At 42.6% G+C, this 17,426-nt stretch overlaps 1 protein-coding gene across 7 annotated transcripts in view; it reads right to left on the bottom strand.

The window, feature by feature from the left end:
• The window catches only part of klhl32 (kelch-like family member 32), a 181,540-nt gene that overhangs the window by 154,242 nt on the left and 9,872 nt on the right, over window positions 1-17,426 (bottom strand). For 5 of the 7 annotated variants that reach the window (XM_069888314.1, XM_069888310.1, XM_069888309.1 and 2 more), the window contains exon 3: window positions 511-618. The exons of the other annotated variants lie outside the window; for them this stretch is intronic. In XM_069888314.1, the coding sequence (XP_069744415.1) occupies window positions 511-618 (108 nt within the window). The remainder of the gene's footprint in view (window positions 1-510; window positions 619-17,426) is intronic. 7 annotated transcript variants of the gene reach the window in all.

The raw sequence follows: 17,426 nt of genomic DNA, 5'->3' as shown, positions 1-17,426 counted from the left end.
ACATTCAATTGTTTCAAAGTAGGTTTTGAGATCCCATACATCTGAGCTATTTCAGAACACAATGGGAACTCAAAAAATAAATGTGTTCTTACTGACTTTGCTAATTCAGTGATTTTAAGATTTGAAAATCTGTGGAAGTTATAGATCTGACAAGTTTCAGCATTTGGAAGTCACTCACGTTTGTCCTTCATCTCACACAAATGGAAGATTTTGATCAACTATTAAATCCAGTATGGACAACGAAAGATATACATAATGTAACAGAAGCAGTTTTCTCATATTCTGTTAAATATTGATGTTTAATAAATATGTCCTTTTGTGTGTAGAAAAAGACCATTTTAATAATAATTAAATGATTGCCATATTGCTTGGGTTTAATTGAAGTTGACAATATTTTCAAACAATATGATGCTTGGTTTTTCCTTTGCTGTATATTCACAAAATTAATTTCCAAGAGGAAATGGAATAAATACCAGTGGTTTTGTTCATATAAAACAAACATTTCTGTACCTGTCCTGTATATGCAAAATCCAGAGCTTGTTTCAAACCCAGGCTGGTCACGCCATGCAGGCTCACTTCCTCAGCAATACTCTCCACCATACAGAGACTAAACATGGCCTGAAAAGAGAATTAAAAATGTCATGGATCAATCATTCAAAATGTACAATAGAAGACCAAGAATTGTCACTATGCACTGTAACATTCAAACTTCTGCAATCTCCAAAATATTGCAGATGCATGCTTAGGACAAGATACTAAATCTAGAATTTTCAATGTAGTCTGAAGATCAGAGAATATTAACATTGAGTTAACAGAACAGCTTTTTGACACAAATACCACTGTGACCCAAATTCACTTGATGAAAGCCTTAGGTGATGATCTTATAATCTCCAAGGATCAATGCAAATTAGATCTTATTTCAGTGAGGAAAGAACACTTTGCTGTAGATTAAAGATGCTGCTCTGTCCAGGGCAGAGGTTAGATGTGGAGATAAGTAACTAAGGATTGGAAGGCAGCTGACAAAGATTGAAAGGAGAAACAGGAGGGGTCTTCTATGATGAATGAGTTAAAAATAGGAATAAATTTTGCTGGGTAAAAGACCAGGACAAGACAGAAACTGATAGACTCACATTGGAATGAAAATGCAGAGGGTGGAGCTACTGTAGGAGGTACATTAGTCAAAGTTAAAGAGACACTCACATAACTACCATGGTGGGCACAACAGAGGATCGATGCAAGAGCAGCAAGGAACCACGTGTTCAAACCTACAGTGGAGGCTTGGAGTCAGTGGGTTAGCATACTTTGGGATCAGAAAATGATGCTGTACAAAGGATGTGTAGGAAGAATTTGGAGGATTAGAGAAGCAGCAGAAGAGGAAGAAACAAGATATAGAACTCCTGTTAGAGATTTTGTCCTGGGAAATGATCGAAATAGATTGGAAGTTGGAATGATGTCCAAGCCTAAATGCCACTCTCATAGTGGTCAAGAGGACTGACTGGAAGGGGGGGGGGGGGGGGTTAGAGGCCTGTTGACAAGCACACAGCATCTGAGTGGCCACTGCATTTAATGTTTGCCTGAATGGGTGAAGCAAAGAGTTTTTCCAGTTACTTATCAGACTAGTTATAGAGGGGATAGCTAAAATTTCTACCAGATCACTAATGATTCATTTAATAATACAATAACATTGCCATTACCATTATATAATGCAACTTCCCCTTGTCACACTAATCTAGGACTGTTCTGGCTACACAAAAGGACTGTCTGCACTGTACTACAGCTGCCACATTTTTTGTGCAAGGATAACTATGAATATTTATGATCTTTTGTTGTATTTATTGTCTCTCTTTAATTCAAATAAGTGTACAATTGTAATTATTTTCTTTTTACAAAGTACCTGTTCGGCAGCAGCAAGCAAGAATTTTAGTGCACATGTAAATTGTAAAATGTATATGACAAGAAACATGGTGTAATTACCAAAATATATATTAAAATTTTTCTGCTCAAAACCTAGGGAAGCCGAAAGCTCATGACATTCTTCATTGCCACAAGGACTTGACAGTGATAATCCAATTGCTCTTGTGGCCTTTGCCTCTGGCTCTGTCAGGGTTAAATGGATCAGCTAATTGAAAATCTTCTCCTCAACTCCATGCCAGTATAATCTAATATAGCTTCCAATGGAAGAAAAGAAGTAAGATGAACATCTTGGATATGGAGGCTAAAGTGGGCAGCAGAAAGCAATGCAACAAACTCAAATTTCAAAATATGCCATGTTGTTGTCTTTATTTCAGGCTTGACTTGGTTGAAGCCTCTTGGACCACACTGCAATGATTCCAGCCAACATGCAGTACTGGGAACCCCATTCTACAGCTCCAAGGACTGGGATACAGATGTCCCTCTGGCAAACAAATCACCAAGCATGGGGCAAGAGTCATAGAATCCTCACAGATCCCATGTCCTCCATCTCCTCTGCTGTCAGGCTAAATCCTCAGCTTGTAGTCAGGCCCTAGATCATGTTTCTGGTTCCTACTCTCTATTCTTTTCAGTATTCTACTGCCCTTCGGACAGTTTTGCTTCAAATATCCCTGGGGCTTGGATGCAATGCATCACTCCATTAATTTTCCCCTATATCCTTTGTGTTTCTCTTCACCAATTCCTTACTACAATGGGATAAGAACTCATTGGACTTTGCTGATTTCTTACATAATAAAAAGAAATATATCAAGGCTGAGGCCAAGTTTCTAAATTAATTAAGGATTAACAAATAAGGTGCTTTGAAGTCTAGACATGATTAAGTATTTATGTTCTGTTACCGTGGATCTGTGCATGCTCCATTTTGCTGTCAGATGGACAAGACAAAACACCATCTGTGCCTTGAATGTATTTACCGACATTATGCGTGGTTCTCTGGAGGAGGAAATCCTCAAGGGTTATAACCTTAAAAAAATCTTCAGCGAGTTTTACATGGTCAAGCCCCCACTTCTGAAACTCTACACCTCCCTGCATTCTCCTCATCCCCACCCCAGGTAGGTTCTCCTCAAGGTAAAGCATCTTCACAGAATCCAACTAGTCAAATTCCTTTACAAGCCTTTATGCTTCAATAAGGATCATGCCCAATTTTGCTAACCTCCAGGCAGCACAGGTCCATCTTTCTCTTTGACAAACTCCGAATTCCTACAAGAGGTCATCTCCATCCTTGAAACAATGCAGAATCAGCGTAGGACGTATGAAGTTCAAACAAAACCATAGCTCCAAAAGGAGACACGAGATTAGCTTTTACTCCAGATTCCAGTATCTGAAAACTACTAGAAGGCACAGGATGCTTGACATTTCAGAATCCATTCCTTTGCCTCCACAGATACTGCTTGATTTGTTGAGTCCTTCTAACAATTAGGCTTTTTTTTTGCTTCATTATTCCAAAACTTTTTTGTGGCACCCATTCATCATAGGTAGAAGTCAAAACTTTACAAGTGAACATTGTTTTATGGTTTGATCCACTATCAATAACTTCAAAGATTACAATTTGCCAGAACGAAAGGCTTTTAATTGCTTAAAACTGTATGTAGACACGTTGCTTGGCCCAAGTCCAGAGTTCATACTGGGGAGGGTTCAGGGTGTAACAGCCTTTATTAGGGGTTTCCAAGGGGAGGAGTCACTGTTACAGTCAGCACAGAGGTGGGCCAGCCATACACACAGAGATAGTAATCAATAGTAATACAGTGGTATCACCAGACTCACCCACTCTTTTAAAAAAAACTCTAGCAGGGGAGAAGTGGGTTCAGTGTTCATCACAGGTTCAGTTGGTCCAATGGTTTAGTCTGCCTCTGTGGCTGTGGATCAGCTGCCAGTTCCTGGGAGATATAATGTGTGTCGGCGGGCTGAGTGCTGGTGAGCTGGGCAGCTGGCAGCATTTGGGATTGGCATGTGTTCAGTGATCATGGAAGAAGGCTGTACTGGGTGGTCAGTGGGAGTCCCGGGGTCTCATGCGCATGCTAGGTTCCAGACAGAGACAACATCCTCTCGCCCATCCGGGAACGCCACTTAGGCATATTGGAGGTTTGCATGGAAGAGATGGATGCTTTTGACTGGCAGGGGAGGTGGGTGGGGGGGCTGGACTTACGGCTCCTCAAGGGCCTCCAGAGCAAGACTGGGCCTGGGGACGTTAACCAGGTTGGTGGCGTGGTCCCCGACGCAGACTTCCTGGGGAAGGAAAACAGTCTTTCATGTGGTGCGGCATTGGTGGCTGTGCATAGAAGGGATCTAATGGCATGGGGTGTCTCTGGGAAGAACTCATGCTAGTGGGAGACAGCTAGGCCTTATGACTTCAGGGCTAGGAGAACTTTCTTCTAAACAGTAGCATTCTCCCTTTCTACTTGCCATTCCCTCGGGGGTTGTAACTAGTGGTCCTGCTGGTGGCAATACCCCTCGTCAACAGGTACTGATGCAACTCGTCACTCATGAAAGAGGACCCCTGGACTAGACCCACTACAATTCCCCTGTCATCACAATCACTCCACCCACAGCAGACATAATATCATTGGCTCTTGATCACCTTGAAGACAGCAACTGATACATATGTCTGCTCTTCTGTTCAGCTTTCAACACCATTATTCCCTCAATGCTGGCTGTGGTCATGTCTGGGCAGGGGATGGAAAATCCTGGGCCTCTGCAACTAGATCTTTGACTTCCTCATCGGAAGACCACAGTCAGTGTGATCGGAAACAACATCTTCTCCTCACTGATGATCAACAAAGGCGCTCCTCAAGGATGCGTGCTGAGCCCATTGCTCTACTAACTTTACATCGTGACTGTGTGGTTATGGACAATTCCAATACTATCTACAAATTTGCCAATGACAACATTGTATGCAGATCACAGATGGCACTGAGGAAGCATACAGGAGGGAGATAGATCAGTTAGATGAGTGGTGTCACACCAACCACCTTGCACTCAGCATTAACAAAACCAAGGAGATCATTGTGGACTTCAGGAGGAAATCAAAGGCTCAGTAGTGCATAAGGTCAAGAACTTCAAATTCCTGGGTGTTAACATCTCTGAAGATTTGTCCTGGAGCTTCCACGTCGATGCAAACATGAAGGAGGCTTGCCAGCAGCTATACTTTAGGGAGTTTGAGGAGATTTGTTATGTCACTGAAGACTAGTGAAAACTTTTACAGATGTACCGAGGAGAGAATTCTGGCTGGTTGCATCACTGCCTGAAACCGAGGTATCAACGCTCAGGACAAGAAAAAACTGCAGAGGGTTAAAAAGAAAGAAAAAATAAAATGAAAGAGGACCCCAGTTGCTGTGAACGTAGCTCAGGTACCCAAATAAGGTAAAGATGTTGCACAGTGCATTCACAACGGTGGCTGTGGTTGTGTCCAGGCAGGGGATGGCAAAAGAGAAGTGGGAGTACTCGTCAACAATGTTAAGGAAGTAAACATTGCAGTTAGTGGAGGGCAGGGGTCCCTTGAAATCCATACTGAAGCATTCAAAGGGTTGGATGGCCTTATCAGGTATTACTTGTCTGGCCAGTAGAAGTGCGGCTTGCATTCCGCGCAGACCCGGCAGTTCCTGGTCAGCACCCTGATATCTTCAATAGAGGAGGGGAGGTTTCAGGCTTTAACGAAGTGGAAAAGCCTGATGACCCCGGGGTGGCACAGGTCATTATGGAGGGCTTCTAGTTGGTTAGCCTTCACGGGCGCAGGTCACCTGGGACAGGGCATCTGAAGGCTCGTTGAACTTTCCAGGCTAGTACAAGATGTCATAGTTGTATGTGGAGAGTTCAATTCTCCACTTCAGAATCTTGTCATTCTTGATTTTACCCCAATGCTTATTTTTAATCATAAAAGCGACTGCACATTGGTCAGTCAGCAGGGCCCATAGCCTGGGCCTCTTTCTCAATGGAGGAGTGTCGGAGTTTGGTGTCCTGGAGGGTGTAGGAGAAAAAGGCTACAGGTCTACCCATTTGGTTAAGAGTAGCAACCATATGTCCTCTGGGCATATGAGGAGCTGCTGATAAGCGACTTAAGGTCGATGGTGGAGAACACCCAGTACTGGGTGATCTGATTCACCATGTTGGCGATAAAGGGAAGGGGGTACACATCCAGCTGCACGAAACGGTTGATGGTTTGGCTACAGTCGATTACCATGTGGTGTTTCTCCCCACTCTTGACCACTACCATCTGAGCCCTCCAGGGGCTTGTGCTGTGTACAATAATTCCCTCAGTCAGAAGCTGATCCACTAATGACTTGATGAAAGCCATATCCCCATAACTGTATCTCCTGCTCTTGGTGGCTATGGACTTACAGTCTGGAGTTAGGTTGCCGAACAGGGGCGGGGGGTGACGGACCCGGAGTGTGGAGAACCCGCACATCAGTCGTTGTGCATGGGAGGGTGGGCTGTTGCAGACTGTGAGAGGGGTGGGCCCATCATACTCCATAGCGATGCTCCTGATCTGGCATTGGAAGTCTAACACCAGTAGCATGGGTGCACAGAGCTGTGGCATTATAGGAGTCTAAAATTTTTATATTTTGTGCCACACACGGTCAGTGTTACAATACAACAGATATGGGTTTCTATCAATAGGGATTTTGAGGCCATGGAAATTCTTTAAGTTGCCGGGTGCACCATGAGGAATAGTTCCGTACCGTGTTAGACTGTATAAAACACTCCATGCTCCTGGTATCAAACAGGCAGTTCGTTGTGCGACTGTTTACCTCTATATCCATTGTTGCACAGGCTAGTTAGTGAGAGCTATTCTGATTGATTGTGACCGAGGCCAATACCAAGTCGCTACTCCAAATCGAGTGAGTCACTGTCTGATCGGTAAGATGACGCTGGAGATGGCACCCCCCCCCCCCCCACCCATGGCGCGCATGCAGTGTTGTAACTCGTAGCCAGAAATGACATCATCCATGGCAACTGCCTCCACTGCTCACACGCGGTGGTGCTAGGGAGAGAAGGCAGCTTTGACTTTCAGACTTTTGTGCAGTGCCCCTTCTTTCCGTCACCTGAGCAGACTGCATCCCTTGCAGGGCAGCATTTGTGGTGGTGCTTCTGGCTGCAGAAGGAGCAATGCGGATGCTTGGCGGTGGCAGAGTAGGATAAGTAGAGACGTGCTTGCGCAGCGGGAGCCTGAGATTCCACATCCCAAGATGGTGGCACCGGTGGCCACCACGACGTGGCTGTGTTGCCAGAGAGGAGTCTATATTGCAGATGGCTACTATTAGTGCTTTGGCTAGGTTGACAGTTCTCTGCAGATTCAGATCACCCTGTTCCTCCAACAGTTTCTGGCAAATAAAGTCTGATTGGACTCCTGCTACAGAGGTATCCCAGATGAGTTCATCAATATAAGTCTCTGCAGTGACGTCCCTGCAGCCACAGCCTTGCCCAAGCTCACACAGGGCCTGAATATACTCATCGATCAGCTCCTTGGGTTGCTGCTTCCATGTGGCCAGGAGGTGCCTCGTGTAGACCTCGTTCATCCCAGCCAGGTACTGACCTTTCAGCTTTTACAAGGCTGCTGTGAATGTTGTGTAGCCCCTGACGATTAGGAAACACGATGGCCGACTCATGAGAATAGCAGACGCAGTTTATCTTCTGAATGAATGAACAACCTTGGTAGATGCCAGTAGGAATTCGTTGAGGCAGTGTAGCCAGAGCTCAAGTTTGGCCGAAGTTTCTGTGCTCGTGGATCAATTTCAAGTTTGTCCGGCCTCAGCAACTTACTCATGGTGAGGAAAAAAAATTCAGCAATTGAAATCGATGCACTGTGGAGCTGGCTGCTGCCAAGAAAAACTCAGCCACCATGTTGAATGTCGTTAATGACTTTATTCAAATTCAGCGCACCCCTTTAAGGGCAGCATGAGCTCAGTCACTGCGTGCGTGGTGACATCATAATCGCTGCCCCAGGCATGCGCTGGGCAGGAGACTTGAGGCAGGGAGAAACCCTGATGCCATCATCTTCCCAAGGCTGCCCCGCCACGTGGCGTTACACGCGGGGCTGATTTGCCATGAGAGAGTGCGCCACCACACCACCCCCCCCCCCCCAGAACTAGCTACGCGTCCTGCCGCTTGGGCAGGAGGCCCCAGCGTTTGGGCATGGCCATCTGCATCGGTCATGATAGGTCCAAGTGCTCCGCCTTCAAACGGTCCACGATAAAAAGTTCATTTTTACCCCCATGGCCAAAGTGAAAGTCCTGTCAGACCAATGGAGGACCTTGTATTGACCCTCATACAGGCGTTGCAAAGGTGCTATATGTGGACCGTGCCGAACAAATACGAATTTTGCTGAGTCCAGCACTTTGGGACGATGTGTCAGCCGGATACCATGATGCAAGGGAGGCGGGGGGTGGGGGCTAGTGAGGATAGCTTCTTACAGAGATCCGCCAAAAGGTTCGCATGCTTGGATGTGGCGTTGGGGTCCAGGCCAATGAGAACAATGCGCCATTAACCAGTTCTGCAGAAGACGCCTGTAGGACCTCCTTGGGTGCTGTTCTGATGCCGAGGAGGATGCAGGGCAGTTCTTCTGCCCAGCCTGGGCCAGTGAGGCGAGCCATTAGGGCGGATTTCAGATGACGATGAAATCTCTCCCCCAAACCACTTGCTTGCAGGTGGTAGGCTGTGGTGTGGTGGAGTTTAACCCCCAGGAGGTTTGCCAGCTGAGCCCGGAGCGCGGACATAAACTGGGTACCTCTGTCACTGGTGATGTGCACCGGGATTCCGAAGCTACCGATCCAATGGCTGACTAGGTTCCTGGTGCACATCTCTGCGGAAGCCTCTTTGATGGGAATGGAGATCGGGTGCATGTCTCGAGGGCAATGGGGGGCAGGACACTCAGCTCAGCTCCTGTGTCCACCAGGAAATGCCAGCCAGTGGACTTGTCGGTAATGTGAAGGATGGTGTGCGGTCCCCAAGCCCATCCAGGTGCAGATGCCTGGAGGCATGCTGCTTAGAGGAGAGCCCGAAAGGGCCTAGGAGCAGGTTTTTGAGGGCAGGATATTTACCCTCGGCCAGTGGGTTGTGTATTAGATCATCCACCCTGGCTGCCATTTCTTCGTCCAGCACGCTCACGACGTGGTAGAACATCGTGGCGTTTGCTGAAATGTTCCTCAGTTGAAACTGGCCTCTGCCTGCCCAAACCACGTACACGAGCAATGGGTCCAGAAGGGGGGCAGTTTGATGGCAACGGCTTTGATTTCTGCCAGATCCATGTTCTTGAGACCAGAGAGGCATCTTGGCTTGACGGGGTCACCAATGTGGAGCTGGCCACAGCCAAGAAAGACACAGCCACCACGTTGAATGTTGTTAACAACTGTTTTATTCAAATTCAGCGCGCGCCCCTTTAAGGACAGTGTGAGCTTAGTCACCGTGTGCGTGTTGACGTCATAATCGCTGCCCCAGGCGCGGCTGGGCAGGAGACTTGAGGAAGGGAGAAATCATGACAGCGCCATCTTCCCATGGCTGCCCCGCCACATGGCATTACATGCGGGGCCGGTTCGCCATGAGAGCGTGTGCCGCCACAGGACTATCAATAACTTCAAAGATTAGTTTGCCAGAACAATAGGCTTTTAATTGCTTATAACTGTATGTACACTCCTATTGCTTGGCCTGAGTCCAGAGCTCATACTGGGGGAGGGGTTCCAAGGGGAGGAGTCCTGGTACAGTCCTGGTGGTGGGCCAGCCAGACACAAAGAGAGGGGATTAGCACATGGTTGTTATTTGTTCTTGATTTGGTTTTCAGAATATTAAGCTATCCAATACATTACTTCCTCAAAGTGGTTTTGTAGTGATCTGTAGTGATCTGTACTATTACCTTGTTTCGATAGATTTTAAAATGATATCACATTTCTTCGATGGACTGATTAGATTAACTAATGAGTTGAAAATGACACAAAATAGTGATTATCCAGTAAAGAAGGCAAAGAAGTAATACGATACAAGAAGATATAAAGTAACAAAACAAAATTTGCGATGTTCATAGTTATTTGAATTAAATTAGTCCTCTGAATTAGATCACTGACAATGTTATTTTTAAATACAAGTTGTACAGCAAGATTATTGATGGTGATGCCAAAAGTCAATAAAACAGATGTATAAAAAGTAATGTACTCCGTATTCTTAATGCATAAGGAAGTCAAGGTCAAGCAACATGCACAAAGAAAATCCAATTGCCAGACCCTAATTTATAATAATTACATTGAAATGGAAGAAAACAATACACTTGAAACAAATAGGCCATTCCTAAGTATCCCAGTTGTTTGCCTTTATTGCCTGTAGAAACATGGAGTATGCACATGGTGGTGGTGGAGGTGAAATGTTACATCTACCTAACAATTATCTCAGTAATTTGCATTCAACACAAGTTTCTCAAACAAAGATTAACAATCACCGAATCACATGTGCACTGGTCCAACTCTTGCCCCAACACACCCTAACCAGGTTTTCATCAAAACGTCTTCTCACAGCTCAAAAGAAATGAAATGCCATTATTAAAATATAATTTGATTAGAGTGACTGAGTAGAAGCCAAGGTTCTTTCCAACTGCATTAGCCCATTCCTTTTCAGCCATTGCCTCATGACATTCCAACTGTAATTCAGCCCAAGTATCCACTTTTGCTCTTTTCCCCCCTTAACATTCTAAGCACTTTATGCTTGTGCACATGTGATTCAGTGATTGTTAATGACTGGCTCCTCACTCATCTCTTCCACTTTTTCTCTTAATTTCTTGTACAGGGGGTACCTTCTTTCATCAAGAAAGAATTTAGGTGCATATGTACAGTATATGACAACAAACTCATTATCACTCCATATCCTACTCATTACTTCCCCAAACTGAATATTTATTGCTTGCTACCATGTCATAACCCACATACTACTTCAACCATGGACAATTCTCCCCATCCACACCTCCTTTCCCCTTGCTACATCTCAGTTTAACTGAGTGCCTTCAGACCCAAAATGCACCCTCTACCTTCCATCTAAAAATAACATTGGGGTGGAATGAAAAAAAAACCAGAAGTTTCACAAACCATATGGATATGAAATTAAAGAAAGAAAGATGAGGGTAAAGAGAAATAATTATTGCAATAGAATGCTGGAACCTGTGATCCAGTGTCAATTGATACTGACAATTTCCCTTGAGAAGCGCATCAGGAAATTCACGAGACCGCATAACTGAAGGCAAATTCTGACTAACTTAACTATTTAATTGATAAATAAGAAGGAAGCAGCCATGAAAGGATGGTATTGATCAGTGATGAGGTAATAAGGAAAGAGAGATAATAAAGGAGAAAATTGAAATGAGAAGAGTTTTCATGGCTAAACCACATCCATCTCCAGGACCCAAAACATCTCATACAGAGTTCAATCTATGGGATCTAACCCTCTCAGATCTGACATTTCTATTGATCTGGTAGCTAACTTCTTTCACTAAAAATCCTCTCAGTAAAGAAGGAAAGTTTGTGAGCCCTCATTACGGATCAAGGTCCTAACATAATGTTAGAGTAGGATCCAATTTGAGCTGATAGTACATTGATTCAAAGGCCAAAAAAGCCTATAATAAATGAGGGGAGGAGGGAAGTGCTACATTAAAATTTCCTTTCCTCAACACCAATATGCACCAAATTTGCAAGCGGAACTTAACCATATAACCATATAACCACTTACAGCACAGAACAGGCCAGTTCGGCCCTACTCGTCCATGCCGTAACAAATTCCCACCCTCCTAGTCCCACTGACCAGCACCCAGTCCATTCCCCTCCAGTCCTCTCCTCTCCATGTAACGATCCAGTCTTTCCTTAAATGTAACCAATGATCCTGCCTCAACTACGTCTGCCGGAAGCTCATTCCACATCCCTACCACCCTTTGCGTAAAGAAATTTCCTCTCATGTTCCCCTTATAATTTTCCCCCTTCAATCTTAAACCATGCCCTCTAGTTTGAATCTCCCCCACTCTTAATTGAAAAAGCCTATCCACATTTACCCTGTCTGTCCCTTTTAAAATCTTAAACACCTCTATCAAGTCCTCCCTCAATCTTCTACACTCCAGAGAAAAAAGCCCTAGTCTGCACAACCTTTCCCTGTAACTCAAACCTTGAAATCCTGTCAACATTCTTGTGAACCTTCTCTGTACTCTCTCTATTTTGTTTATATCTTTCCTATAATTTGATGACCAAAACTGTACACAGTACTCCAAATTTGGCCTCACCAATGCCTTGTACAATTTCATCATAACCTCCCTACTCTTGAATTCAATACTCCGATTTATGAAGGCCAACATTCCAAATGCCTTCCTCACCACACCATCTACCTGAGTATCAGCCTTGAGGGTACTATTTACCATCACTCCTAAATCTGCTCTGCACATCTCAATAGCCTACCATTTAATGCATATGACCTATTTAGATTTGCCTTTCCAAAATGTAACTCTTCACACTTATCTGTATTAAATTCCATCAGCCATTTCTCAGCCCACACCTCCAGCCTTCCTAAATCACCATTTAATCTATGGTAATCTTCCTCACTGTCCACAACACCACCAATCTTTGTATCATCCACAAACTTGCTTATCCAATTCCCCACCCCTTCTTCCAGATCGTTAATATATATAACAAACAATAGTGGACCCCAAGACCGATCCCTGAGGAACTCCACTAGTCACCGGCCTCCAATTGGACAAACAATTTTCTACCACTACTCTCTGACACTTCCCATCCAACCATTGCTGAATCCATTTCACTACCTCCTTATTTATACCTAATGCCTCCACCTTTTTTCCAAACCTCCTGTGGGGAACTTTGTCAAAAGCTTTACTAAAGTCTAAATAGACAACATCCACAACTTTCCCTTCATCAACCTTTTTTGTAACCCCCTCGAAAAACTCAATCAGGTTTGTCAAGCATAATCTACCCCTGACAAAACCATGCTGATTACTCCCTATCAATCCCTGTACCTCCAAATATTTGTAAATACCATCCCTCAGAACACTTTCCATCAACTTACCCACCACAGACGTCAGACTCACAGGCCTACAATTCCCAGGTTTACATTTGGACCCTTTCTTAAACAGCGGAACCACATGTGCCACCCTCCAATCCTTTGGCACTACCCCCGTGACCAGTGAAATCCTAAATATCTCTGTTAATGGCCCCACTATCTGTCCACAAGCCTCCCTGAGTGTCCTTGGGAATATTTTGTCCGGTCTCGGAGATTTATCCACCTTTATCTTTTTCAACATAGCCATCACTACCTCCTCGGTTATCCTTATATGCTTCATGACCTCCCCATTACTTTTCTTTACTTCAACTGGTTCAATATTTTTTTCCCTAGTGAATACCGAGGCAAAGAAATCATTCAAAATTTCCCCCATTTCCTCTGACTTCTCACTCAGCCTACCTTTGCTATCTACAAGGGGTCCAATTTTTATTGTCCATGATACTGCTGGATCAAGGAAGGTTTTAAGTCTGAAATTAAAGACATTACTTGTCTTTGCCCTATGCCTTAGATCATCTGCTGCTTAGATCCTTATCCCTCTGCTAATAACCTTGAGATGACTTAATGTTCTCTGGTCTCTTGAACTTGAAATCATTCACACTTTAGCTGCCCATGCTTGTATCGAGTCTCAGTTACTTGCCATCCACGTGCTTATTGACCTACATTTGACTTTGATCCCTATATAGCTCAATTTTAAAATTAGCATCCTTGTTTCCAAATCCATTTCTAGTCTCATCTATTCCCAACTCTAAATTCTTTCAACCATAAAACTCTCCCCAGATTCTGATAATTTCTTGTTCTAATCAAAAATTAATCCCTTCAGTTGTCTGAACTTTAACTATAAAAATTCTCTCCCCAACCTTCTTGCTCTTCCTTGAAAATCTTCCTGGTAGCAGAATTTTTTTGTATCTATTTGATTGCAGTTCCCTCCACAAAGCATGTTGCACATGTGGGAGAGTTATGTGGCAGGGAAGCTCTTCGACCAGACTGAAGAATCCTCACTTTCTACCTTAATCTGATTAGAGCTAGATGGCAAAGCTGGAAATGAGAAAAAAAACAAGTTGTGGAGGGAGTGAAATAAAGAATGGGCGATATACCCATTGAATTTTAAAACAAATCACAAAAATCAAATAAAAATATATTTTAAAAATTTGCAGTAACAATTGCCATGAAATAAGACTGAAGACTTTTCAAGGCTTAAATATATTGTAGGTGATGAACAATTACAATTTACTACCCTGATTAAAAACTCCTCTGAACAATGTTTACCTTTGTTATTAGGTTTTAATCTATCTTTACATTTGAACTACAATTTATACAAAACCTGCAAAAGTACAACCACTGAAAGAGGCAGACCTTAAATGATACAAAGTGACTATCTGTGTAGAAACACACATGTAGAGAAGCTAAAAGGTAGTTGCTCTCCACAGTAAAGACTCTTAAGTGTTGAAAATCTTCCTCTTGTGCAGGAATGTACATAACATTGTCTCCAAATGTGGCTTCCTCTCAGAATCTGTATGGGAATTTTCCTGTGATTCACTTTATTGTATCTTTTTCTTCTGAAGAAGATACAAATATCAAGCTGTTATAGTCATTTTTTTTTCCAATCATGGGATACTGGTTCATTAGGATGCAATTTTCTATCACTATTAGTATTATGGCAGAGTAGATTTCAATTTCACTACTCAAGAGCAACAAGCTGATCAAATGAATTTATATCAAAAATCAGTTCATAGTTCATTTATTAACATATTTGAAAAGGAGTAGCTAAATGTACAAAATAGCAGGATTGAAGATCAGAAGGATAAATGCAGAGATATTGAAATAAATTCATGCACTGCTCTGAAACTACAAATGTCACTGCCGGGTTTAAACTGAGATTAATTCAGGTTTTTTTAAAAAATGTGGCAGACCTAACTTATTTGTGGGAGATGGAGTCCATGGAGAGGAGGGAAGTTTGCATGACATTTTGAGCTTCATTCACCAAGTTCTGCAACTAATTGTGAAAATATTTTATTTGGCAAAGGTGTTTGATTTTAAATTACTGTGGTATGGTTTCATTAACGCTTTGTATGGCTGTTTAAAGAAAACTCCAAAGATTTTAATTCCAATCCGTTTGCAATTAAGGCCAGAATGCCTTTTGCATTTCTAAGTTCATGTGAGAATTGCTTACTTTTGAAAATCTCCATTTTACAGGTTTGGACATTTTTGCCCTGTTACGAAATCCAACTATCTCCCAAAGCTCAAACTTAAAATAGCATAATTGCAATTTGCCCTTCCAACTCTTTTCATTGGAAAAAAAGTTAAGTCTTAGAAACCTTGTACAATAAAACCCCATATAACATGAATTGAAGCAACTAACAGCCTCAACAACCGGCAAAAAAAGGAAATAAATTTAAAATATTAAAATAATTAAGAATAAAATAAGAAGTAAAAAAATTTTAAAATTGTAAAAGTAAATTTTCTCTGAAGTAACACATAAACCTTTGGTGACGATGGGAGCAAATATTTAACCAGCGGAGTGCCTTGGTCGTGTTTTGGTTGTAGCAGTTGTTTGAATAACATTGTATGAAATAGCAATAGCATTGCCCAGGATGAAGAGCTGGTTGATGCCACTCTCTGTTGGGGTGTCTCCTTATCTCTGCTTATTAAGAGTTGCCCCTATTGGAGGTTTTATCTGTAAACTTTGGAGGGGGGGTGGGGAATTATCTATAATGTTATTATTCGGCTGTCAGGCAGCTCTGTGGCAAGGAAGAACCTGCAGATTCAATGACAGTTACATGTTTTCAAAGAACATGACTGAAAATAAAGTTAAAACCTTTTGTGTTTATATGTTCATGAAAATGAAGTATGTTCAGTGTAAATAATAAAAGTATCTAAAAGTATTTTTGCCTTTTAAATTGTTTATTCTTCATGCAGATGCATTAGTTAGGCAAAGTAAGAATAAGTCTCAAGCAACCGGAAAATACATTTATCCAGCATCTAACAATCCCCATAGGTGCAAGATATGAGAGGTTTTACTGTATTACTGTTTGTGCAAATGCACTCTCAAAAATTTCAAATGTGCAATGAAGCAAGAATAAATCCCTTTTGTTAAGAACAGAACATCAGTGGTGATCAGAATAATTTGATGAGTACAATTTATCTTTTCACAGCAGAGATCATAGCATTCTACCCTACCAAACATCTTGTTTGGCCAAAAGATGTTTGCAATCTGATCTTAAATATTTGCTGTGCTTATAGTTTTTTTTTTCTATCTGCCATCCTTCCTAGTTTCAATCATTCAGTCAAAGATAATGCCACAGTGCATGGAGTTTCAGGTTTTGGCCTTGAAGGGGAACCGCAAATGGTACATTTTCATTCAGTGTTGATTGTATCTGTTGGTGGAGGTCTCAAGTTTAGGAATCGCTTTCAGAATAGTCGAGGTATGTAACAGTGGAGAATTTTGCTGGTCATCAAAGGGACTAATTGTTTAGGGTGGTAGATGGGAGGCAGTCAACCAGGCTTCATTGTCCTGAATGATTTTGAGCTTTATGAGAGTTGTCGTTTTTAAAATATTAACAATGTTGATAATAATGAAAATGTAAGTTCCTGGTGTTAAAGTTAAAATTACAGAGCTATACAAAGAAAACATGTTGGTTAAAAGTAAGCTACTTTTGTTTTAAGAAAGGGAGATGTAATGAGTGATCATGGTTGCATTTGCTCCTAGCAAGATATAGTTCCTATTTGATTATACTTGGCTGCCAGCAGGGGCTGACACAGAAGGGGAGACTGCTGTAAGAGAGATCTGTAATAGAAGCTTTCAGCCTCATGGCATACCTCATGAGCTTTTCCTTCATCCATGTGTTGTCTAAAAACTCACACATACAAATACAAGATGAAACAACCTACTCGTGGTCTGAAATGGCCTGTTATCGTGGTGTATGTCTAAATTAAAAATTAAATATTGAAAGGTTGGCCACCCCTGCCTTAGACCATTGACAGGGCAAACAGGTCCTTGCCCATAATCCAACATCCCATTTAACACGATGCCAGGTAAAACATTCTGTAACTCGTTTGATTGATGCTCTTCTACCAGCATGCAATAGAGTGTAAAGAGACTCAGAAATCTCCCGCCTCATAGCCACTCGCATAAAAGGCTTCCTGTAGAAAAATTGCAAACTAATCTTTCCTCAGATTCATTCAGAGTCACATTTTGAAGATGAAGACAAGAGTTGATAGGCGATACTAGATGAGATTGGGATTGGTGCGCTGTGCACAAGCTATGGCAGTGAAATTGATAGAAGTAATTGTATGTGAGGCGTCAATGTTATGCCGAAATAGGGTGTTGGCCATGTCATTTGCTTTTCCTCAGATATATGCAAATACACGTTTGCCATGGAAGTTAGCTGAAAGGTCTTGTAAATTGGGTATGTTGTATCGGTCAGGCACAA

This window comes from Narcine bancroftii, chromosome 6, assembly GCF_036971445.1.
Source record: "Narcine bancroftii isolate sNarBan1 chromosome 6, sNarBan1.hap1, whole genome shotgun sequence".
NCBI lineage: Eukaryota > Metazoa > Chordata > Chondrichthyes > Torpediniformes > Narcinidae > Narcine > Narcine bancroftii.
Note: the sequence above shows the minus strand (reverse complement) of the source record. Positions and strands in the feature narration are given on the sequence as shown.